A 21,310-nucleotide genomic window follows, 5' to 3' on the forward strand; every position below is an offset into this window, starting at 1 on the left:
GGACAAGCCGGAGGATGTGGCTCCGGTGGTCAAAAATGGTTAGCGGCATTTACCGTCCTTGAGTGCTCGTGACGGGTTCTGTGGTGTTGAGAAGGCGAAAATAAAGCATCAATATGCGGATCACCGCGAGCTTGTCGTTGCTTGCCGTTCGCCGTTTCCGGGATCAGTTTTAGCGTGATCGGAGGTGGGGAGAGTTGCGAGGAGGTGAATGGGAGCCGAAGCGTGACCTCGCGAAGCGAACGAGGCTAGACGCGAACCCCAGCACGTCGCTTCAACCCCACTGCACGTCATCTTAGATACAACCACACCAGATGCCCGGCGATGAGAAGGCCCCCGTGAAGCTGTCTCTTCCTCTCGTGGGTGCCGTTCTGTCCCCTTTGACAGCGATGCTGATGACGTCAGGAATTCCAGCAGGACATCTTCAAGGAATTGCGGGAGGACGATGAACTGGTCCTCCTCGCCCGCGGCCTCGGCCTGCTGCGCATAGTCACCAACCTCCTCCACTCGTACGATGCCGCCGGGAACAATCTCATTCTGCTCGTCGGAGCAGACGAGCGCGAGAATGTCTGGATTGGCGAGGCGCTGGCTGAGCATGCAGCGGTCAGCGTGGCACCGAAGGCCAGAGGGCTGAGCTTGGTCAACACCGATCTAATGAGTGTCGGGACACGCGAGAAGATGTACGCGCAGGGCGGCATATTCAGCATCACGTCGCGCATTCTTATTGTGGACTTCCTGTCTGGGCTGCTGAATCCGGAGACGGTGACGGGCGTGGTGGTGCTGCACGCTGAGAGGGTTGTGGCCACGTCGCTCGAGGCCTTCATATTGCGCATATACCGGCAGAAGAACAAGGCTGGCTTCCTGAAGGCCTTCTCGGACAGCCCCGAGCCCTTCACGACGGGCTTCTCCCCGCTGACAAACATGATGAAGAACCTCTTCCTCCAGAAACCGTCGCTATATCCCCGCTTTCATGTATCGGTCGCCAAGTCGCTGGAAGGGCGGAAGAAGGCGGAAGTCATTGAGCTGGAGGTGCCGATGACGGACGCGATGCGAGACATCCAGAACGCTGTGCTGGAGTGCGTGGAGGTCAGCATCAGTGAGCTCAGGAAGAGCAACACAGGCATCGAGATGGAGGACTGGACGTTGGACAGTGCCCTTCATAAGAACTTTGACACAATGATAAGACGGCAGCTCGACCCTGTCTGGCACCGGACGACGTTCAAGACCAGACAGGTCGTTCGAGACCTGACTCTGCTACGCACGATTCTCCATGCCCTCCTGACATACGACGCTGTCGACTTTAATAAGTATCTTGATACCGTTTTGGCAGCCTCACAGCCGCCACCAGGCTCCACAAAGCAGAACCAGTCGCCGTGGCTCTTTCTCGACGCTGCCGACACTATCTTCACCACTGCAAAGCGAAGAGTGTACACTGGCAAGGTGTCGAACGCTGATCTCGCGAACAACCCTAATTCGGTTCCCGACTCATTAGAGCCCGTTCTGGAAGAATTGCCGAAATGGAACCAGCTCGCCGAGATACTTCAAGAGATCGAGCAAGATGCCTACTTGAACCCTACACCGCAGGACACCTCCACCGGCGCCATCCTGATCATGTGTGGTGATCAGGGCACCTGCCGCCAGCTACGGGAGTATCTTCAGATCATGTATGTGAAGCCCGAAGGCGAAAACGACGAAGACGGCGCCGAAAGCGAACCCTCCGCACAAGTCATGATGCGCCGCAAGCTCCGCAACTACCTCTCCTGGAAAGGTGACTTCACTAAAGTGAGCTCCGCTCTCTTCTCCGAAAACCAGAAAGCCATCAACAGCAGCACAGAGAACCGCGTACAAAGCGGCAAAGCCAATAAACCACCTCCCAATAAGCGACGCAGAGTACGCGGCGGAGGCGCTGCAGGATCAGGCTCAACACGTTCGGATACTGGAGCTGTACGCACCCCCGGTGACCGCGATGCGCACATAGCAAGCCTCATGGCCGAGCTCCAACCCACCGAAATCGAAGCTATGCAAAAGACGGAAATCAGTACAGACCCGCTAGACGACATGGACTCCTACTACACCCTCTTCGATATGGACTCCCTCGTCGTCATCCACCCCTACGACGGCGACCTCGACGAGCACATCCTTGAAGAGACCAAGCCCCGCTACGTAGTCATGTATGAGCCGGACGCTGCCTTCATCCGACGCATCGAAGTATACCGCTCCTCGCATACAGACCGCACCGTCAAGGTCTTCTTCATGTACTACGGCGGCAGCGTAGAAGAGCAGCGCTACCTCTCTGCCGTACGCCGCGAAAAAGACGCTTTCACCCGCCTCATCCGCGAGCGCGGAAACATGGCCCTCACTCTAAACAACGATGCAAACCTCGACCCCCAAGAATCCTTCCTCCGCACAATAAACACGCGCATAGCGGGTGGCGGCCGTCTCGCAGCTACCACACAACCACCCCGCGTTGTCGTCGATGTGCGAGAATTCCGCTCGAGTTTGCCGAGCTTGCTCCACGGCCGCTCGATCGTTGTCGTCCCCTGCATGCTCACCGTCGGCGACTACGTCCTCACGCCCCAAATCTGCATCGAGCGCAAATCTATCCGCGACCTCATCGGCTCCTTCACAAATGGCCGCTTGTATAACCAAGTAGAAGCCATGATGGAGCACTACAAGTCCCCCATGCTACTCATTGAATTCGACCAGAACAAGTCCTTCACACTCGAACCCTTTTCCGATCTCTCGGCACCCTCGACAACAGCAGGCCTAGCCGTAGCGCCAGACTTGCAATCCAAGCTCGTCATGCTGACGCTTGCGTTCCCGCGGCTGAAGATCATCTGGAGTAGTAGTCCGTACCAGACGGCGGAGATCTTCTCGGAGCTCAAGAAGCAGGCTGAGGAGCCAGATCCGCTCAAGGCGGTGCAGATCGGGCTAGATCCGAGTATGCAGGGGGACGAGATGAGGAGTTTTAACCAGGTCACGCAGGATATGCTGCGGGCGCTGCCGGGCGCGAACGAGAAGATTGTTACGACGCTGACGCTCGAGGTAGAGAGTCTTATGGAGCTGGCGAATATGGAGGAGAAGGAGTTGTGTAAGCTCATTGGGACGGATGTTGGGAGGAGGATTCATAGGTTTTTTAATCGCAGTGTGTATGAGGATGTTGCGGTGCCGACGTTATAGATGTAATAGCACTTCACGATGATCTCACGAATGCAAATGCATAACTCAAGAAATTAGAAGATGCATGATTCAATCTCTATCCCCGTGAAATGCTCCCAGGTCTAGGTAAGGCTCATGAATGAAACACATGCACGTGAGAACTGAAGAAGAGAAGCATCGAAACCACCAATCCGTCCGCCCGCCAGCAAGTATGGTGCGCATTTGAGCCGTCCCAGCCCTCGCGTGGTAGCAATCTTGTCAGCGCAGTCTGGTGTGGAGGACGAGGACTGGGACAGCATGGCGGACCGCTCAACCCCTTAAATCTCGTCGATGTCAAGCTCCTTGCCGCCCTTCTCAGCGTCGGAATCGCTCTCGTCGCGGTCCTCGTCGAACTCGAAGCCGATGCCCTCGTCGCCCTGGTCACCGTACGTGTCGGTCTCGTTGATCTTTGCGTTTTCGGGGAGCTCGCCGTAGGCTTTGAGCGATCGGGCTTCGTCGGCGCTGTACTTGAGGATCACGTCGCCCTTTTCGTCCTGGTAGTCACGGAGTGACAGGAGTATAATGTCGCCCTGGTTGATCCAGACTGCACAGGTGATCAGCACAAGATCTTGAGCCGGAGACGGCGTATGCCAGGGACTCACCCTTCTTCCTCAGCTTTCCTCTAATGTGCCCTAAACGCTTCGTGCCGTCAAAGCACTGGGCTTCCAGACGCCTGCCCAAGGCGCGGTTAGCAAACGCTCAGCACCTGTCACCGGGAAGTACTCACCCGTTTCCAAGCATCTTAATAACCTGAGCGTACTCCTGCCCTTCTTCTTTCTGCGGGGCAAAAAGTCAGCGCGGCCCATCAAAGAGGCAAATTTGTACCCGACGGAGGTTCGCCGTATTGTCGCCAGGGTCGGGGTATAAAGAACCGTACGTACAAAGGTGAGTTCGCGCTTCTCGTTGTCGTTCTCGTTCTTGCCTCGGCGCCTGTTCTTCCCACCCTATATCCCGTCGTGGTCAGCATGGCTCCAGACAATATGTTCATAGTGGGGTGGGGTGGCGGGGCTCGCGGCGGGAGTCGAACGTACTTTTCCTCTGGCGCACGGTTAGCAGATGTCGGTATTCGAGGCATGGGGGTGGCTTACTTGTTCTTAGGCATTTTGTCTGTGCTTTCGGTGTGTAGTTGTGTGTTGGTTCGGCCGGTGTGCGATAGTGATGTGTGAGTCTCTTGAGAGGCGGCTGCGACTTGTTTAACAACTGTGCGCGGAGGCTAATTCGCATTTGGCCTAGCGCAGCTTGTGAATGTCCGACGTGCCGATGGCATCGACCAGACGATTCCGCATTACATATTGCCAGTCGCATTCCTTGCTAGCAATTTCCCCTCATCCGTATCCTCCATGGCGACATGAAACTGATCTTCTCACTGCTCGCAAAACACACACCGAAAACCTTCAAAGTCTCCTACAGCCCAGACTACACGACCTTCATAATCCACCATATCCTGAGCGACTCCCAACACCCCCTCTACGAGCTCCGCAAGCGCGAATACGAGAAGCGAAAGAATGAAGGCCTCTGGTGGCACGTAACAACCTTCTTGGACCTCTCGAAGTCTGGGGTCGTGAGATCGTGGTGTAGAAGGCGGCTGCGGAATGCATTCACAGAGGAGCTGAAGGCACGAGGCTTCAATGAGCATGGTAAATTGGTCAAGAAAGAAGCCCTAAAAGGTCTTCAAGATAGGCTTGGAGAGTTGCCGAAAAATGAAGAAGGGCTCAGCTTGAAAGGAAGCGTGAGACTGCAGGTTCTACCCGCCCTCATATCGGCGAAATATGCGGACGTCAGACAGGAGACGGGCAAGCTCGTGGACATATTGCTGGAGGGCATGACGGTCGAGGCTCTGAATGGTAGCTCAACACCTGTCGCCAGGGTCCGGAAATTTACTCGGTCTCAATGGAATTCATCCCCGGCGAAAGGCACACCTCGACCGTCTCGAAATCAAAGCCGGAAGAAGCCCAAAGCCGCAACCCATGCACTGCGACGTGCCGCATCATAGCCACAGCAGGTCCTACTGCACCTTTCGCATTCCCGACACATTTATCCGCTCGGAGGGGAGGGTTTGTGGATATACTGTGTGGCAGTCCAACGGCTAATTGGCACACCGCGGAGGCCTTTGAGAGGGACATTGGAGGACGCGAGGATTGGCAGTTAAGAGTTGAAATAGTCGCGACGCGTCGTGAAGAAGAGGAAAGCCAAAGCGATATGACATTACCGAGACATAGCCGCGTAGTACAGCGAGAAAGATGCGCACAATTTGCCATGGACTAGATCCGATTGGTATCCACTGAATATGTTGTTCCATCTCACTACCCGTCATACATCTCCTCCCAACCATCTCCTAACCGGCGGTCAACTATACTCCCTGACAGGAGCATTACACCTGCCCTTCAATGCCCATGATGTGCACAGGAGCCCGACTATCGAATCGCCGTCCGGTTGCTGGACTCCTGAACTCTTCTTTACTCAAGCTCTGCCGCGCAAGTAACATCCTGCTCTGGATATCTACCATGCACAGCTTGCCTTGCTCTAAATTGCCTCGCCGCTCTCAAGAATCGCCTGCACGAACGTCCTCGATCTTATGCGTGCTGAGCTCGCTGTTCAACTGTGCGTTTGACGCTTTGCACAGGCTGCCGTGAGCTCCTGGCCTACATTAGAACCCGTTAGCAAGCTCGTTGCCGTGTAGATCACATATTTACGGGACGGTTGATTTGAGAAGTTGTGAAAGAGCAGAGGCGAATTCAGTGTTATAAATGGGATAGCGCTTTGCCGAGGACCACGTTTGATTGATAGACGGCAGACACAGGCTAGCACACTTCGATATTTGCTTCTATCTTTCCCAATGATGAGACATATGCTTATGTCCCTCGTACCACGCCTGAGCGGCAACTATTAAGCAGGCAGTTGTGAGACTTGGCTGACGAGTGTAGGGCAAGGAGGCAGATGCGACAGTGGTTTTGCGAGGATTCGTAGAGGACCTCTACGTCTGGGGCAAGCTGGGCTGGTTCGGCGGGGGCGTAATGGCGCCGCGACAAGTGTCAATCCCCCTTGGGGGGCCTTCAGTATCCCAGAGACTGCCTGAGCCGCGGTTCAGTGGAGTAATCCACGACGAGAGTCTGGTCACCTGGACTCTGAAACATTATACTCTTGGAGCCCGACAAGGCCCATTCTTCCCTGTCTGGTTTCTCGGATGTTCACTCCAGGTAAAGGAAGTCCGACATGTGCCTTGGAAGCACGCTCTGAAGTCGATTCGTTTCGGAAAGTCCATGCGAATGTCAGCGGAGAAGCGTCTTGATGAAGGATGCATGCCCGTAAAGACACGGCGCCGAATTCTCCATGCTAAAGCGACCGTTGAAGGATACGACGGGCATGTGCAGGTTAGCCGACGAAGGATCAGGAGGGTGTCCTGCTGCACGAAGATCAGACGTGTCGCGTGGCCTTTGCGTAACAAGAAATCGTATCTGGCTCGTATCCATGGAGGGGCTGCCACCGAAGGGTCAGGAGGCCTCGTTGTGCGTGAAGCTGAAAGCTCTCGCAATGACCGCGTGTCGCCGTCTCTTCTGATGCGTAGGGGCATACCACTGTATCCAGCGTCGTCGTGAAGCCCTCCAGCACTAGCGGACTTTGTGTGCGGGGTCAATCCTGCGTGCGGAGAGCTAGCTAGATATTTCCTGTTTAGGAAGATATTTCTGGTGGTTCGAAGCATGTAAGACAGTCGAGGCCCGGGGGCGGACTCTGGGCATAGTAAGCAGGCTCTCCCAAGTATCTTGAGAAACGGACCTTGGCGCTACGGTGGGGGAAGGTGTCATGCAGTGTAGATGAGAAGGATCGTTAACATGGATCGATTAAGTCCCGGGACGGGTGTCACCCATGACGGGGATATTTTCCGCCCGTTGGAAATTCCTCTGCGGCAGGAAGGGAGATGTCTCCAGGGTTCATCTAGAGCCACTTGCACCCTTTGAAGGAATCAACCGGCGCGGAAGCGGGTAGGCGAAGGAGTAGACAAGCACCTTGGCTGGCAGCAAGACGCGAAGATGCAGAGACCATGACCTAGAAGTACGAGACCCCAGAAATAGAGGATATGAAATGATGACGATTGGTGACAAGGAAGAATTTGGAATCTGGATATACTGGCGCCTGTTAAGCAGGCTCTGGCTCCCTCGCACAAGACCGATGGGGGGCGCCTGCCAATACGGCAATGCTCCGGTTCGCGGATTGCACGAAGAGTAAGATAACCGGGCGGGTACATCCCTTTAACAAACGCCAACGACTCCAGTATCAACCCTCTCGTCCAGTTTTCGCACTTGAGGCGATGTCGACTTAAGGTTGACGGCGGCTGCCGTAAACGGTCGGCCACGTGTCATCGCCGAAAGATGATCCGTCGCCGATGGAGTCCCTTTCAACCTCACCCACCATATCCAGCGTTGCACCACTCCAAAATGCCCGAGCTCTTCACCGATCGTGCCCAGCTCAGATTCATGGCAAGGACTCCTGGGAGTCCGTGCTTGTGGCGCTCTCGTTTGATGCCGGAGAACCAGTGGGTCGGCGAATCGCGACCCATAATTCCACGTCCCCAACATTAGGTTCATCCTTGGGGGTCGGATCTTCATGCACAGTCGTACGCTTGACTCGAACGAGTTCTCGTTCCTCGAATCCAGCCTTTATGGCTACAGTGGCGCCCATGGGCGCCGCAGATATACCCTGGAAAATCCTCAATTATCAAGCCCTCCAGACATTTCAGAGTCTCTCAAGGCTATTCTTACCACCGGCACGCCTTCTAAATCTGCAAGACGAGTACACCAGCTTACCAGTCGAGTAGCATGCCCACGACGCCAATACGCTGAAGCAACTGTCAGCATTCCTTCCGATAACGTCGACTGTGCGTACCCGGATGAACAGCAAGCGTAGCCAATCTCATCTGGCCAGCGAGGTACCTTGATCACCATTGTTAGCCTTCGTTTCAGGGCGGGCCGGGGCGCATACTTGGCCTTCGCCGGGGACGTGGCTTCGTTGTAGATAGCGTTCTGCAGGGGACATTGATCTCGATTTAAGTTCTTGGACACAGTGCAAGGCTCCAATGGATCTGCTTGACCATCGACAGTGTCAGCTCCCCCTGCCTAAGCTTAACCACACAGTGCTGACAAGCTTACTTCTAGTCTGAAACAACCCTATATAGCAGGAACCCGGCTTTATGACGATGCTCGCCACGCCTACGACGACCTTACGCGACGATGCGTCTTTGCCGTGGCCGTAGACGGGTGCTACCCGTAAAGCTTCGTACACACTTTCCGTCTCACTCTCAATTGGCGCGTCCTCGGCGACAAGGACTATGCATGCAGGGTCCAGTATTGCTGAGTGATACTCCTTCTGGTATGAGAGTATAGTATCTGTCGGGTACTGCGCATAGTAGGGCCTCTGGAAACGGAAGGTTGGACTCCAAAAAAAGCCAGCGGCGGCGACAGTGGCTATTCGAGGCAAGTCTTTTGTTGTAGCCAGACGCACCCCATCGAAGGGGGGCAGCTGAGGCTCTGAGAGCATGATACAATGGCGTACCCGAATTCGTCAAAGTACCAGTGTTCCTTCACTAGGAGAGCGGCGAAGTGCTGCCAGTCGAAGACTTGGAGGTTTGGCAGGGAAACCCTGTGCTTGGGGGGGGGGGCAGAGCGGCGGCCCTTGAAGTACCAGCACGAGCAGCGTTGCACCATGGAACTGCACTTCCGCCTCGCTTGGCCGCCCTGCTCGGATGATCGGTAACTTCTCAGTTCAGGGCAATTGAGCTCCTAGGCTTAAAACGGTGCCATATTGAAGGGCGCGTCGCATACCGATGAGCACGGTTCGGCTGGAAAGACGCGTCCATTCACGTCCACGACGCTGCCTGGTGTCTCCATGCAGGTCGCCTGCATGCGGGGGACGACACCGTTGCGGGAGAAATGCATCGCGGCGATAGGCAACGAGTGGGGGATGTGGGTGGAAGAAGGGAGATATTGGGGGTTCGCGAGCGGTGAGGAGGAGTGGATGTAATAGGACGGCTGAATGCTAAGCGGCTGTTTGTGGTTCAGTGACAGCGGGGGAACCTTTGGGCGGGTGCACGTCCTCGGCGGGCCGGATTGGGGCTGCTGACGGCCTTGCTGCAGCCCTGTGAGAGTGTGCCGTGGCCTGGCCAGCACCGAGTCTGTGGCATAGGCACGGGAGCTTGTGAGCTAGCCTGAGCCCATGCAGCCTTCCCGGCTCGTTTCGAGCACCGCTTCTTGTGCGTCCTCGACGCCTCCCCTCAGACACTCAAACAACACCCCACTCCGTCGCGCTCTGCAGCCCCCAGGCCACCTCACGCTCGACTCTCCGGGTTCCTAATAATCCAGCCGAAGAGGCAGCCGCCGTGCCCGTCAGGTTGCACACATCCAGCCGCAGCACGCCTCATGGCGACCAGCTCGCAGTACTACAGAGGCGCTAGCACTCCAGCCTCGCACTACCAGAGGGTACCAAGCGCTGACGAACACCTGTACGCTGGCCTAGCGACATCATGGCATAGCCCTCCGCATCAAGCTCCCGGCTTCTCGGCCCTGCTCCAACGCTCGAGCTCGACGAGCCAGCGTCAATTCCCCCGCCCGTACGTCCACTACAGCGGGCCCAGCGATTACGTCAATTCCCATGTCCAGCCCGCATATTCCTGGAGCGCACACAGCTTCCGCCCTGGGACTCAGGAATGGAGCGAAGCCCTGAGCGATGCGACTTTCGCGTCGCGGCCCAGCCCTTACGGCGAGGTTGAGCATCGCGCACCCGCGCCGCGCCAGACTCCAACCACCGCGCACCAGCACCAGCACCAGCACACGTCCAGCGCACCACACGATGCGCTGGTCAGTGCCTCGGGCCATGCATACCCACATGCGCAGCGCCCGCACGACCACCACCTCCTCCCGGTGAGCACAGGCAAATGTCTTGTTGATAGTCGCAATCTAATGTTCTGCAAGGAACACTCCCCACCCGCAACTGCCCCACCATATCCCTCCGACGCTCAAAGATCCGCGCCCGTTGCGCATCTTTTGAATCATGCCAGCGCAAACTTGCAGGGCAGTCCCCCGCATGCACCGCCGCAGGTAGCCGTTGGCTGGCCAGCAGGGTCTGGTCCCGATGTACCACCAGCAATTGCAAGCCCCCCACAACCTCCAAGTCACACGAGCAACACCTTGTCGGCCGCTGTCGTGCTTTCTAGCCACGGACACTTACCTGGCCAGACGTGGGGCATGCTCGATGCGGGAGCCAGCGCTTCTACATCCCCCGTCTATGAGCGGGCTCCTGACCTAGATCCTGGCTGGCAGGCCGTTGAAACGCAGCCAGCCAACGGAGGATATGCGCAACTAAATCAGCTCATTCCTGCAGCAGCAGCACCACAAGGGAGCCGGAGGGGCTCGCAAAAGAAGAATTTGGCCAGAGTACCAGCATCATTCGTCCAGAGGCAAGAAAAGGTGAAGATTTCCAAGCGAAACGGACCTTTGGACGAGATCACGCGTCAGAAGACGCATCGGATGCGCAAGAAGAAGAACGGCTGCCTTCGATGCAGGTTCTTCAAAGTCGGGGTATGTCCCTCTCTCCCCGGCATGTTTGCAGTCAGCTAACATACCCAAGTGTGATGATGGAGAAGTCTGCCAAAGATGCCTTAAAGTCGAGGGCAACGCTAGGTCCTTCAAGCAGCCGTGCACGAGGGATCGTCTAGAGGATGCTTACTTGGTCCGTCACTGTAAGTTCCGTGTCGCCGCATTGCGCAGTTCGATTCTCATATATATACGCCAGGCAATGGTCGCTCTGTCCAGGAAGAAGGAGAGTTCCTGGGCTACGACTGGGTACCCAATAGTGGCCTCTATGATATGGAGGTCATGTGGAATCTGCCTGGATACGGCCCGATAAGGATGGCCCGGCCCTTCACCGTCAAGGGCCGTCAGTACTACCCAAAAAGGAGTTTCCTAGATACCGCGACATCTATATGGAGCAATGAGAACGGAGAACTCAGGGCCGTGAAGCAACCACCGTATGCAATATACGACTCCGCCAGTCTGATCCTCGGCCTTGAAAGATATTACTCCCTCTATCAGGACGAGATCGAAGGGTGGATATTCAACCGGGTCCGCCATGACGAGGTCGCTTGGCTTACATACCATGAGGTGGTTCGAATGCGCAACAAGACTCCTCGCGGACCGCGCAATCTTCTTGACTTGGCTTTGCGTCTTCAATGCCTGTCGATCGTCTCACAGGGATATGGCACCGTTTGTTCAGAAAATGTCCCAGGGATTCAAGAGTACGATTTCGGCAAGATGGGTCGGAGCAGCTACGAGGCGTATGACCGTAACTCACGCGATCGCCCTCTCCCGGGTCAGATGTCCCAACAAATGGACGTCGCCATTTTGAAATCCCTGAAGAAACTCGAGAAGCTCTGCGCAAAGGAACTGGGTAGCCGGATTTTCCAATCCAAGATCAAGCCATGGTACGAGCTGCTCTTGGCTCTCTTTGTATTGTTCTGGAATCTTGAGTACATAAGCCGCGGCGCGGAGAAGTATATTCTGGCCAAGAATGGGACGGTGAGTTTTACATACATGCGCAAGAATCCGCGAGTGCAGGAACTGACTTGATTGTAGGACCTCGAAGGCCAGGTCGGCAACGTTGTCCGCAACCAACTCAAGAAGTGGGATTGGGCATTTCGAGTCCTTCTGCAGCACTGGGCTGCTGTGATGCGAGACTTTGACCCCCTCAAGCTAGCGCGCGAGAACCCTGAAGAGCTGCGCATAAACGGTCACGTGGACGCAGAAGGTTTCCAATTTCTGATGAAGCTGGCTAAGGTCTTGGAGCATGGACGGCCTGGTAAGTGGTGATAACGTACCATTGCGAGCTTGACAAGCACTGACAGCGATAGAACAATACCCAAACCCATATGTTGGCGCCCCATCTACTTACTCTTCACTGACCAGCGAGTGGATCAGAGCGCTCTTCAAAGAAGCCGGCGCTTAGGCGTTATCCTCTTGGTTAGCATTTTCACGGGGAGCATGCAGCGTTTGCTTTGCTCGGCAAGCATCACGATCCAGTGCATAGTTCGGATTTATGTATAGTTATGCATGGTGTTTATTTGCGTATGCCATGCATCGTACCTGCCACCGCAATAAGACATTGTGAACAAGCCACCCTAAATGCAGTATTCCACCAACCCGTCCCATACTCCAGTTATGGGTGCAAATGACTATGGGCCTCCCACGCTAACGTGCAATCGGACAGACTATAGCCACCCGCAGCGATCTTCATGACGGCTAACCTAGCCATGGCTCTCACGGCCGCTGATCTTGCGCCAAGGATCCGAGTCCACGACCGGCAGATTCTGCTGTCGGCCAGGAGTGAACGGATCATCGAAGTTCGTCTTGAAGCTGGCTGGCTTCTCCCACGCCTCGGCGGGATCACGGAGGAACATGCGCAGGAGATGCCGAGTGCTGCGCTTCTGGCCGGCGCCATAAGCAGCGCGGGCGTGCATAATGCTCAGGTTGTTGATGAACTGGATGTCGCCCTTCTGCCGGTCGAGCTGCGTGCAGAACTGCTTGGCGAGCTCCTCCACAGCGTGTAAGGCGTGCATCTGCTCCGCCGAGAGAGCGGGCATCTTGGGATCGCGCGGAATGCGCGGGCTCCCAAGGAGCGGCGCCTTGACGAGCTGGCACATGGGCTTGCCCTTAGAGAAGAAGAGCGTCGGGCCAAGCTCGAGGTAAGGCTCACGGTCCCTGTGAAAATGTTAGGCACTTCTCGCATTGACATAGCTTCAGAGGCGATACTCACTTCTGCTTTAGCTCGAAGGGCCAGTTCGCCGTGGCCATGGTCTCGAGAATAGCGGGGTCCTTCTCCAGCAGCTCGTTGTAGATCTGCCAGAAGCTGGCCACGTACTGCTCACCGCCGCTGCGGACACCACCGTCGTCCCGCACATGCAGCGCGAGGATATCGCCGGAGAAGCGGTCGCTGTGGAAGTCCATCGCGGACGTGATCTTGGAACCGGCAAGACCGATATTCCGAGCCCACTCTGGAACGGTGTCGTGGGTGGCGTCTCGGACGTGGCCTGGATCAAGTCAGCCCTACGGCTCATCGTGTGGGAGCTACAATACGGAGCTACTTACTTAGAGTCTGATTGGCATACGAGTCTGTCGCGCGGAGGGCGCACACGTATGAGGAGACACCAGCGAAGGCGATGGTAGCCTCTTCGTCGTTGAAGTTTGCCGCATCGAGACCTCGGAGGACCGCAACACCAGAGCCCCGGTGGATAGCGGTGCTGATGGCCGAAAGCTTACTGGCCAGCGCGGAGGTCAAAGGGAAGGTGGATTTGTTGATCTCGCTTCGAGGGAGACCGAGCACTTGGAATGAGGGTTAGCTTCGACCACTCTCATTGCGTGATTCGCAGCGGCACTTACGCTTGAAGGAGATAACTGCGGACCTGATGTTCTCGACCTCGGACGCGTCAAGCGTGAGGACGTATTTGGCCGGATGCAGCTCGGAGCCTTTCCAGACCATGGGTCCTGTGACGGCCGGGGCGAGTTTGTCCGGAGCGGACTGAAGAGAAGAGCTGCTCTGCAGGCTCTCCATGGAAGATTTCGCACTAAGGCTGTATGTCGACATATTGGGAGTTACTGTGGTAATGCTTGGAAGCGTTTCTGAAATTTGTTGGAAATCTGGATAGTCGATATACTGAAGAGTTTTGTGTAATTGGTATCGAAGTTGGAAATCTGAGCGTGTTATGATTTAGGTTCCAGGCACCGGGTCGAAGTTTATATAGGTAAGAATCCATTGAAGGCGTAGAAGCAATGGAAGTACGCAAGGTATGGAAACAAGGGGATGGCGTTTTCCTGAAGAGCTGACTGAGCCGCAGATGCCAAACCCGCTCGCTCCAATGACCCGCCGAATCGTGGAGTGGTGAGCCTCTAGAACCCCAGGGATGTGTATGCTGTGCCGGAGGATTTTGTTCAAGCCTGGGAAATCTTTCCACTATTATTCGTCGGCCGTCTTAATATCAACATCGGCCGTTGTCAGCTTGCCCCATCAGACAATCCTTCTTCAAGGGTCCTTCTGCTCGGGTCCAGAAACAACATCAAAGCCAGGCTGAGTGGGGCACGTATCGAAGCTTTGCCACATTGGCGGGTTCGTTGTCCGCCGCCTTCCCCACTGCCGCCAACAGCAAAGCAACCCCAACGCTATCACTTAGTACACGGCTATCACTGGTGCAGACCTGCGGATGAGTTAACGAACCCTGACTCCCTTGTTCAATTGCAGCACTCACGCGGGCGGAAAGGGACAGGGCCCAGCTTGCTTCATCATGTCGAAGGATTGCACGACAAGTCCTAGAGCTCCTACTCAGTCTATGGATAAGCTCAGGCAAGGGCGCTAGGGCAGGCGAAAAGACCGCTCACTCCAACGGATCGCGAAGGATCACGATCGTCGTCGCATCAGCCCTACGAGACACTCGCCATTAAGAGCCCATGTTCGAAGTTGATCACACCATGTCCGGAGGTCGATGCATATGCAACGAAAGCCCCACAGGCATAATCTTTGAGAAGGGCACCGCGCCACTCTTGCCGTTCAAGGACTGCCCCTGCAAGTCAGTCAGATAGGCAGGGAGCGCGAAGGAAGAGCCGTAAAGAGCCGGGGGCTGATATCAAGTCCCGTCTCGGGTACCTCTGGCTGGGACGGCGCCGCACTCCTCGCCTCGAGGATTCTCCGCAGCGGTTATAGTCTACCCACGTGGGGTATGCAACCTCTGCACTGTGGCTCAAACACACGTGCTTTCTACCGCAGTACTCATCGATGGACCGGTCAAGAGGTTCATACGATAAGGCGGCGACTATAGTGAGGACCTGCGGGGCAAGCAAGCGGTCATACTGCATGCATTTCCTTGAATCACGAGCGTCTGCTTGATCTTGAACAGCGCGCGGCCGTTGAGGGCAACGGTGGAATGAGGAGCGTCCACGTCAAGGATACGGAGTGGAACAGGTCAGACTGCCAAATATCGAGCTTACTGACCACGCTTATGGTCTTAATTGGCGCTGGCCTCCTCGATTATTTGCAGTCAATTCCCGCAAGGCAAACGATCACTCAAGGTGCACTTCCTGCATCCGCGCCCCCCAGAGCTCCACATAGTAGAATGCGCTAGCGCAGGTTGCGCAATCGCCGCAGCACCCGCGGCGTCACCGGCTTTGGACGTCGGAACAGCGCAGTGATGGCCAGCGGCGCGGAATGCGCACTAGCGCCAGAGCTCGCCATAGTGCTAGATAGGCGCCATATGCGGTGCTTGGAATAAGGTGCTGACGAGGCGACGGCGATGAGGTGTGTCTCACTTCCCCGGCCTTGAACAAGGTACGTAGTCCTCGAAGAGCTATGGCGCGGAACGGTGCGCTCGCGGTCGGCAGCGGGTAATAATTCGGTGTTGCCAACCCAGGACGTCCTTCACTGCACGTCGCTGGATCGGGAGGGTTGTTACGCCCGGTTTGGAATGGTTGTACAGCGTTTCCCTTCGACTAAGAGACTTCGTGGCGCATGCCTCGACGGGCGTGCATGCAGCTTCATCACCTGCTCATGCCGTCCCGCCGTTATAGTAACGTGTGGTATTGCAGTAGCCTGTAGGATGATGCGGTGGGGTGCAGATCGCCCAGCTCAGAGCGCCGCCGCTCGGCTTAACTTCAGCGTGTTATGCAGTACCACAGTCGGTTAGGGTTCCTCGATTTAGTGGGCTTGATCAGCTTGTGGTTCTCCGCGTTGTTCTCCGTTGTGCTAGCTCAATTGGTTGGCTTCCAAGTCGGCAGGGTGAAGTGCCGTGGTGGAAGGGCGTCTATGGGATATGGCTGAAGACGGCTTTTGCGGGATTGGTGCAGTTGGGCGGAGCAGCCCGGGGTTTCAGGACGTTGGCATCGCACAGCCAGCCGTCTTAGTGATGGCTTGCAGGCGGGACAGGCGGTGATCTGAGAATCACTCCAGAGTCTCCTGAAGCTCTGCTTACCGGAAATGAGCGAGCGAGCGAAGAGCAAGCGGCGGACCAAAGAACAGCCTTCGCTTCGCCGAGCTCTTTTCAACTGCCCCCATGGCCGTAGTAGGGCAAGTGTCCATCTCACTTCGACTACCAACGTGGCCGCTGGACCCTGTCTAGATCTCGATGAGACGCTCCTTTTCGGCTCTGCGCGGGCTCATGTGGACCTAGCCCCATCTTGCCAAAACCTTGTGCCACATCCGGCTACGGCCGATCTCTTTTGCCCTTATCCGACGGCATCACTGGCCCATCAGCGAGGAAACGAGAACGAAGATGACGATGATAATACTTACCAATCACAACGAACGGACTTCCTCTCCGGCGGCAAGATATTCGAAGACGTCGCAGGGCGTAAAACCGAGTTCCTTGATAGAGAAAGCGCTGCGTTCCATACCAAGGCCTCAAAACGATGTCGAATCCCTTTACGTGCATGGCTGCTGCCGCCCGCATGCTCAGCCCGCCCCCGGAATAATGCCTCAGCAAGAATATACTCTACCAAGCGCTTATAAGTGCGGCCGTTCATCCACAATATGCATCTCAGCCTCGAGCGTGCATGCAGAGAGTGGTCATGTGATGCAGGATGCCGCGGTGGCACTCGCGTGCTCCGATCGGACCCCGCCTCTTCAGCCCCTTTCAAGCCTTCTGGCTGGGTTATCCGCAGCATCAGAAACACTGACCATTGCTTGTTTCATCTTTCCCCTCGTCCAGGGCGCGTTTTCTGCTTTCTGAGCCGAATTCGTAGCTCGCCGTCAGCCCTAGCGTCTCGACTGGATCCTGCGGCACCGGACAAGCTCCTCTTGGGGTCATATTGAAGCTCAAACGAGCTGCATGACATGCACTGAGCGCGCAAAGAGGATTCTTCGTATCCTCTCGATCCCAACCCGCCCCTGAAGCCCAGAGATCCTTACTTAGGTGGAATCTTACGTAAATCGCTTCGACGCATCTCCTGCTCACCGCCCTTATTTTCAGTACCAGAGAGAAAATTAGAAAAGGGTGTCGAAAGCCAGACTGTTCGATGTTTGAAACGGACGAGAGTAAAAAAAGCAAGTCGCCTCACCGACCGGTTGAACTAAGGAGACCTCGCATTGCATGTGCGCCCCGCACCTACAGCCTACAGTCATCGGTGAAAGCAGGCGCGCAACATTGAGAGACACGACGCACGCTAGCCAGTCCGGGCACTGCCCCCGGCGTAGTCTCCAGATTCAAGGGCCCTCGATACTGCTCATCCGGAGAGTTGCTCGGTGCTGCGACTAGAAATAGTGCCTTTTAGATGCAGAGTCGAGGTTGATTTTGGCTTTTCTTAGAGGATTTTGATCCCCGAATCCTTGCGCTATGCCCGTTTGAGCCTAGCACCAGTACATGCCAGCTGTCGACCAACCAGAAACCGCATCTAAACTATCACAACGCCTAATGATAGTGACTCCAGCGGCTACGCGCTGGGTGATGGTCATGTGGTTGCGTGGTTCCGAGCCCTTCTCGAGACGAGCAGATTCCCTTGGCTCCGCACGTCAAACCTCTATCAATCCGCCGTACCTGCAATACTTCACTCGGTATACGCGTCGGCCCACATCAGCCTCGTATTCGTGCCCCGTGGAGACACTCGCATATCATGCCCTGCTGAGCTCGCGATGCAGAGTGCTCCAAGATAAGCGAAGATTGTGTTAAACCACCCTAGCCCACATATCACATCTCTAATACTCCGCATCAAAGCCGGCGATAGGATCCCGGGGCAAAGCGAACGGCAACGCCGGCAGCGCAGCGAACCCCCTCTACCACTCACTTCATCTAATTACGCCGTCGGTACACTCGTGCGAGATCCTTTCAGTCGGTATACGTACGCTGGGCGGCTTGATGAGGCTCCGAGCGACCTGTGGTACCAACCGGCCCACGTGTGGGACCAAGCCTGTGTTTCAGGCGTCCAGCTTCAGCCCTATGAGACCTAAACCCGCCGAGAGAAAGACCGATAAGCGCTTAAGATCATTGTTGCGGAAAATGATGCACGAGAAAACCCAAAGATGAGGTTCATCACGCTTTCCGCACGAGTGATAAGAAAAGCCTGAATAGGCAAATGGCCTGTCATAAGTATATTTGTGAAACAGCCTTCGACCTTTCCAGCAGAAAGAGCGACGCAAGGGAGCATTGCGTGGGCAGAATATGCATACGCCGTAAGCTATTCCTATTCGGACAGGAAGGGTGGAATTGACGCTCTCTCACGACTCGTAAAGACACCGGGCGGCTAACAAGGTGGCAATTCCCGTCATTCTGGCATGCCAATAGTATCTATGATCGTCGCATGCACATGCAAACAATGCTCAGCCTTCGACTACGCCACCCACATGCTCGACCGGCTCCTCCAGCTGCACGGCACAGGTCTCCAATCCCACGCCATACGTCTCAAACGTCAACTGCCCTTCATCATCAACTTCGATCCATCGCCGATTGAGCATATCTCCATCTTGAGCCCTGTCAAAGAAATTCTGTGGCGAGAAGACGATGCTGCTATATGCCTCGGTATACAGCGTAACCTGCGTCACAACGTCAGCTTCAAATATAGCTGTGGAGAGCAATCCGAACAGCAACTTACCGGTACATCCTCACTCCGCGTAAAGTGGTGCATGCCAAGGTTAAACCAAAGAACGAGGTCCTCGTTATCCACGCTCTCACCATCGAAGAACTTGCTAAAGTCCTGCTGAGGTGCCCAAGGTAAGTTGATATTCTGCACCGAGTTCGCATACGGCTCCGTATCGTGCTGCCGCGACACAGCAAGATGCGTCTTGCTGAACTCGCAGTTCTTGAGTGACCACAGTGAGTTCAAGGTCGAGAGGTGAATGTTCGATCGTCCGGGAACGACGCGATAGCCCCTAGCTGTTCCCCACACATTCGTCGCGTTCGGGTTGATGATGGTAAACATGGCTTGATTATTGGCGGCCCAGTTGAACCGCGTCTCCTCTTTCATATTGTAGATATCCATCTCCATCTGCTCAAATTCGCCGAGTTCGGGGAACCACGGCTGAGACTGATTGACGGCTTTGAGGTCGGAGACCTGGAGGGAGTTTCCTGTGCCAACGATGTCGAAGTCGCCCTTGAAAGTAATGATGTGGTCGTGAAGCGAGCCTTGAGTGGCTTGCTGGATGCGTGGACCCCATTTGCCTTGATCGGGGTAGTAGAATGAGGACTGCAGGTAGCCTGAGGCACGGACGATGACTTCTAGAGAGGCGTCAATATGGAATGCGTAGTCGAACATGTAGTCATAATTGCCGACGGTCGCAATCGCGCGGACTATCAACGCGGCGCCCTTGACAGTTCCAAGGTTGGTGAAGCCATAATCATTGCTGGATCCGGTGCGGTGGCGTGACAAAGGGAAGTTCATGTCGGTTTCGAAGATGCAGAGGGAATCCACATTGGTCACTGTCGTGTTTCCTTCATGGTAAGACAAATTCCAAAATGTTGAGCCCCAAGGGCAGTCGAAGCCTTCTACTAGGACGCCCATGTCCGTTCCAAGGGAGTAGTATCTACACGCGATTAGCATTCACATACAGACTGGAAACTGATACCTACGTGTCATGATAGACAGTATTGGCTGCCTTCGGCTGGTTTCCTCCATACTGAGCGGTTGCCTGTGAGCGTAGCAGTTCACATTAGCAGATGTCTTGAGTTTGGGAATAGAAGTCAACGCCCGAGCACGTCTCCAGTCATTACCTGCTGAAGGTCTCCGGGAGTGGCTTTCCGCATCCAAGGACCCAAAGCACGCTAATGAGTGTTTCGTGACGTACGCACCTCTTGCATGGAGAGCTCATATAAGATCCGCTCTCCTTTGAACTTGATATCATAAAACATAATGCCCAATGTTCGAGTAAACGACTGTCATGGAAAGGGTCAGCAGAGGCCTCGAAAGTGGAAAGTAATGTCACCGCGGCAATTGCTGGATTGCGGAACACCCTTCGTGAAGTGCCTCGGCAGGCATTGAGCAAGCAATCCGAGATGCGGAGTTGGGCTGGCGGGACCTACTATGTAGAAAGACCAGCCCATGTACTCCACATACTGGTTCTCCTTATCAAGCTTATACCTCTTCCCACCAATCTCCAGCGTGCTCGGCGCAAGCCTCTCATCCAGCTCCCGTACGCCCATCTCCGGCTTATAATCGACCAGTGCCCAATCAGCGTCCAGTGTTTGATCGTACTCCATAGCCAGCTCGCCGGCCTCAAACGCAGCTCGAAGATCCTCGATGGTAGCATAGAACTTCTCCCCCGTGACAAAGCCCTTTAGCGAGTAAAGAGAAGGATCGGTGCCAGTACAGTCGATAAGCAAGAAGAAGTCCAAGGGAGTCATATAGCTTGCCGGTCCTGGAAAGCGGAACATGATATTGCGGAAAGCCTGGCTGCCGTCAAAGGATATCGGGGTTCCGGAAGTGGAAGACAAATTAGTCCTCTCATCGCTGGCCCCGTAATACACACCGCCTTGGAAAAGCGCCGCAGTGATATCGGATATATTCGACATGACCGAAGCGACCAATGCATCACTGGCCGTAGTCCTCGGACCGTCGAAATAACGGGCATTATAAGGCATGGATCCGCCAGAACCGCCATTGTACATGTAATCCAGCTTCTGGATTTTGGTTTCCGCCGATACAGGCAGAGGGCCGATCATGTACTCTTGGGAATCTGGGTCTTCTTTGCCGCCTTCGAAAATGATAGCTCGGGCGTACTTAGCCGGCATCGCGGCGTCGCCGTCCAGAAAGGGAAGAACGTCGCTCTTGTTTGTGTGCAGAGTGTCGATCCAGAAGACGTAGTTGTCCGTGAGGACGGCCTCATCGGGAAGTGTAAGGTTTAGCCCGGACGCTGGATCATGCAGCAGGTCCCAAACGGCGAGATTGTCTCCAGCGGATATCTGTGCCCAAACGTTCGGCTTCGGGGCAATCGTTGCGGGCGCTGCGGCCGAGAAGCAGGAAGATGCGGAGGCATTATTTCCGCGCTTGTCGAATGCTTCGCGGAGTAGCCTTCTTTCGTACCCGAGGGGAGGGAGAGCCGAAGAGCCAACGATGCTCGGCCATACCAGAGAAAAGAATACGAAGAGCTGCATCTTGACTACCAA

General features: G+C 55.4%; 7 protein-coding genes across 7 annotated transcripts; 3 read left to right on the top strand and 4 right to left on the bottom strand.

Moving 5' to 3' along the window:
• The first annotated feature begins 291 nt into the window (after nucleotides 1-291).
• On the top strand, nucleotides 292-3,205 carry BU26DRAFT_599798 (DNA repair endonuclease XPF). Its single transcript, XM_033835123.1, has 2 exons — nucleotides 292-356; nucleotides 403-3,205. The coding sequence occupies exons 1-2, from the start codon at nucleotides 312-314 to the stop codon at nucleotides 3,175-3,177; spliced, it is 2,820 nt and encodes a 939-aa protein (XP_033692278.1). The 5' UTR covers nucleotides 292-311; the 3' UTR covers nucleotides 3,178-3,205.
• Nucleotides 3,206-3,473: 268 nt separating this feature from the next.
• Nucleotides 3,474-4,139, bottom strand: BU26DRAFT_414356 (nucleic acid-binding protein; the record flags this gene model as incomplete). The annotated part of the gene is made up of 4 exons (XM_033823066.1): nucleotides 3,474-3,739; nucleotides 3,798-3,868; nucleotides 3,923-3,972; nucleotides 4,077-4,139. Coding segments are annotated over 4 exons (450 nt in total), but the record flags the coding sequence as incomplete, so codon positions are not given.
• A 347-nt stretch (nucleotides 4,140-4,486) lies between these two features.
• On the top strand, nucleotides 4,487-5,495 carry BU26DRAFT_513978 (uncharacterized protein). Its single transcript, XM_033827727.1, has one exon. It carries the CDS (start codon nucleotides 4,544-4,546, stop codon nucleotides 5,186-5,188), a length of 645 nt encoding a protein of 214 aa, XP_033692280.1. The 5' UTR covers nucleotides 4,487-4,543; the 3' UTR covers nucleotides 5,189-5,495.
• A 1,815-nt stretch (nucleotides 5,496-7,310) lies between these two features.
• BU26DRAFT_546369 (uncharacterized protein) lies at nucleotides 7,311-9,220 on the bottom strand. Its single transcript, XM_033831839.1, has 5 exons — nucleotides 8,340-9,220; nucleotides 8,173-8,275; nucleotides 8,077-8,123; nucleotides 7,953-8,029; nucleotides 7,311-7,890 (listed from the first exon to the last, which is right to left on the bottom strand). Exons 1-5 carry the CDS (start codon nucleotides 8,725-8,727, stop codon nucleotides 7,666-7,668), a joined length of 840 nt encoding a protein of 279 aa, XP_033692281.1. The 5' UTR covers nucleotides 8,728-9,220; the 3' UTR covers nucleotides 7,311-7,665.
• Nucleotides 9,221-10,430: 1,210 nt separating this feature from the next.
• BU26DRAFT_527358 (uncharacterized protein) lies at nucleotides 10,431-12,186 on the top strand (the record flags this gene model as incomplete). Its single annotated transcript, XM_033830770.1, has 5 exons — nucleotides 10,431-10,763; nucleotides 10,813-10,924; nucleotides 10,978-11,759; nucleotides 11,817-12,039; nucleotides 12,092-12,186. The coding sequence occupies 5 exons, from the start codon at nucleotides 10,431-10,433 to the stop codon at nucleotides 12,184-12,186; spliced, it is 1,545 nt and encodes a 514-aa protein (XP_033692282.1).
• Nucleotides 12,187-12,316: 130 nt separating this feature from the next.
• On the bottom strand, nucleotides 12,317-13,979 carry BU26DRAFT_40321 (Clavaminate synthase-like protein). The gene is made up of 4 exons (XM_033822825.1): nucleotides 13,617-13,979; nucleotides 13,326-13,559; nucleotides 12,994-13,267; nucleotides 12,317-12,938 (listed from the first exon to the last, which is right to left on the bottom strand). The coding sequence occupies exons 1-4, from the start codon at nucleotides 13,819-13,821 to the stop codon at nucleotides 12,485-12,487; spliced, it is 1,167 nt and encodes a 388-aa protein (XP_033692283.1). The 5' UTR covers nucleotides 13,822-13,979; the 3' UTR covers nucleotides 12,317-12,484.
• Nucleotides 13,980-18,531: 4,552 nt separating this feature from the next.
• On the bottom strand, nucleotides 18,532-21,193 carry BU26DRAFT_377467 (amine oxidase catalytic domain-containing protein; the record flags this gene model as incomplete). Its single annotated transcript, XM_033822533.1, has 5 exons — nucleotides 18,532-18,744; nucleotides 18,804-19,731; nucleotides 19,778-19,836; nucleotides 19,997-20,080; nucleotides 20,228-21,193. Coding segments are annotated over 5 exons (2,250 nt in total), but the record flags the coding sequence as incomplete, so codon positions are not given.
• Between the last annotated feature and the right edge of the window lie 117 nt (nucleotides 21,194-21,310).

This window comes from Trematosphaeria pertusa, assembly GCF_010094035.1.
Source record: "Trematosphaeria pertusa strain CBS 122368 unplaced genomic scaffold BU26scaffold_1, whole genome shotgun sequence".
Lineage (NCBI taxonomy): Eukaryota > Fungi > Ascomycota > Dothideomycetes > Pleosporales > Trematosphaeriaceae > Trematosphaeria > Trematosphaeria pertusa.

What these genes read in the sequence shown, in the direction of transcription:
- BU26DRAFT_599798 (XM_033835123.1), top strand. Translation starts at nt 312, where the DNA reads ATGCCCGGCGATGAGAAGGCCCCCGTGAAGCTGTCTCTTCCTCTC. An exon ending in TGAAGCTGTCTCTTCCTCTC is followed by an intron (nt 357 to 402) that starts GTGGGTGCCGTT and finishes TGATGACGTCAG; the next exon opens with GAATTCCAGCAGGACATCTT.
- BU26DRAFT_513978 (XM_033827727.1), top strand. Translation starts at nt 4,544, where the DNA reads ATGAAACTGATCTTCTCACTGCTCGCAAAACACACACCGAAAACCTTC.
- BU26DRAFT_546369 (XM_033831839.1), bottom strand. Translation starts at nt 8,727, where the DNA reads ATGCTCTCAGAGCCTCAGCTGCCCCCCTTCGATGGGGTGCGTCTGGCT. An exon ending in AGGGTTGTTTCAGACTAGAA is followed by an intron (nt 8,276 to 8,339) that starts GTAAGCTTGTCA and finishes TCGATGGTCAAG; the next exon opens with CAGATCCATTGGAGCCTTGC. An exon ending in TACGCTTGCTGTTCATCCGG is followed by an intron (nt 8,030 to 8,076) that starts GTACGCACAGTC and finishes CAGTTGCTTCAG; the next exon opens with CGTATTGGCGTCGTGGGCAT.
- BU26DRAFT_40321 (XM_033822825.1), bottom strand. Translation starts at nt 13,821, where the DNA reads ATGTCGACATACAGCCTTAGTGCGAAATCTTCCATGGAGAGCCTGCAG. An exon ending in CGCAGTTATCTCCTTCAAGC is followed by an intron (nt 13,560 to 13,616) that starts GTAAGTGCCGCT and finishes CCTCATTCCAAG; the next exon opens with TGCTCGGTCTCCCTCGAAGC. An exon ending in GTATGCCAATCAGACTCTAA is followed by an intron (nt 13,268 to 13,325) that starts GTAAGTAGCTCC and finishes GACTTGATCCAG; the next exon opens with GCCACGTCCGAGACGCCACC.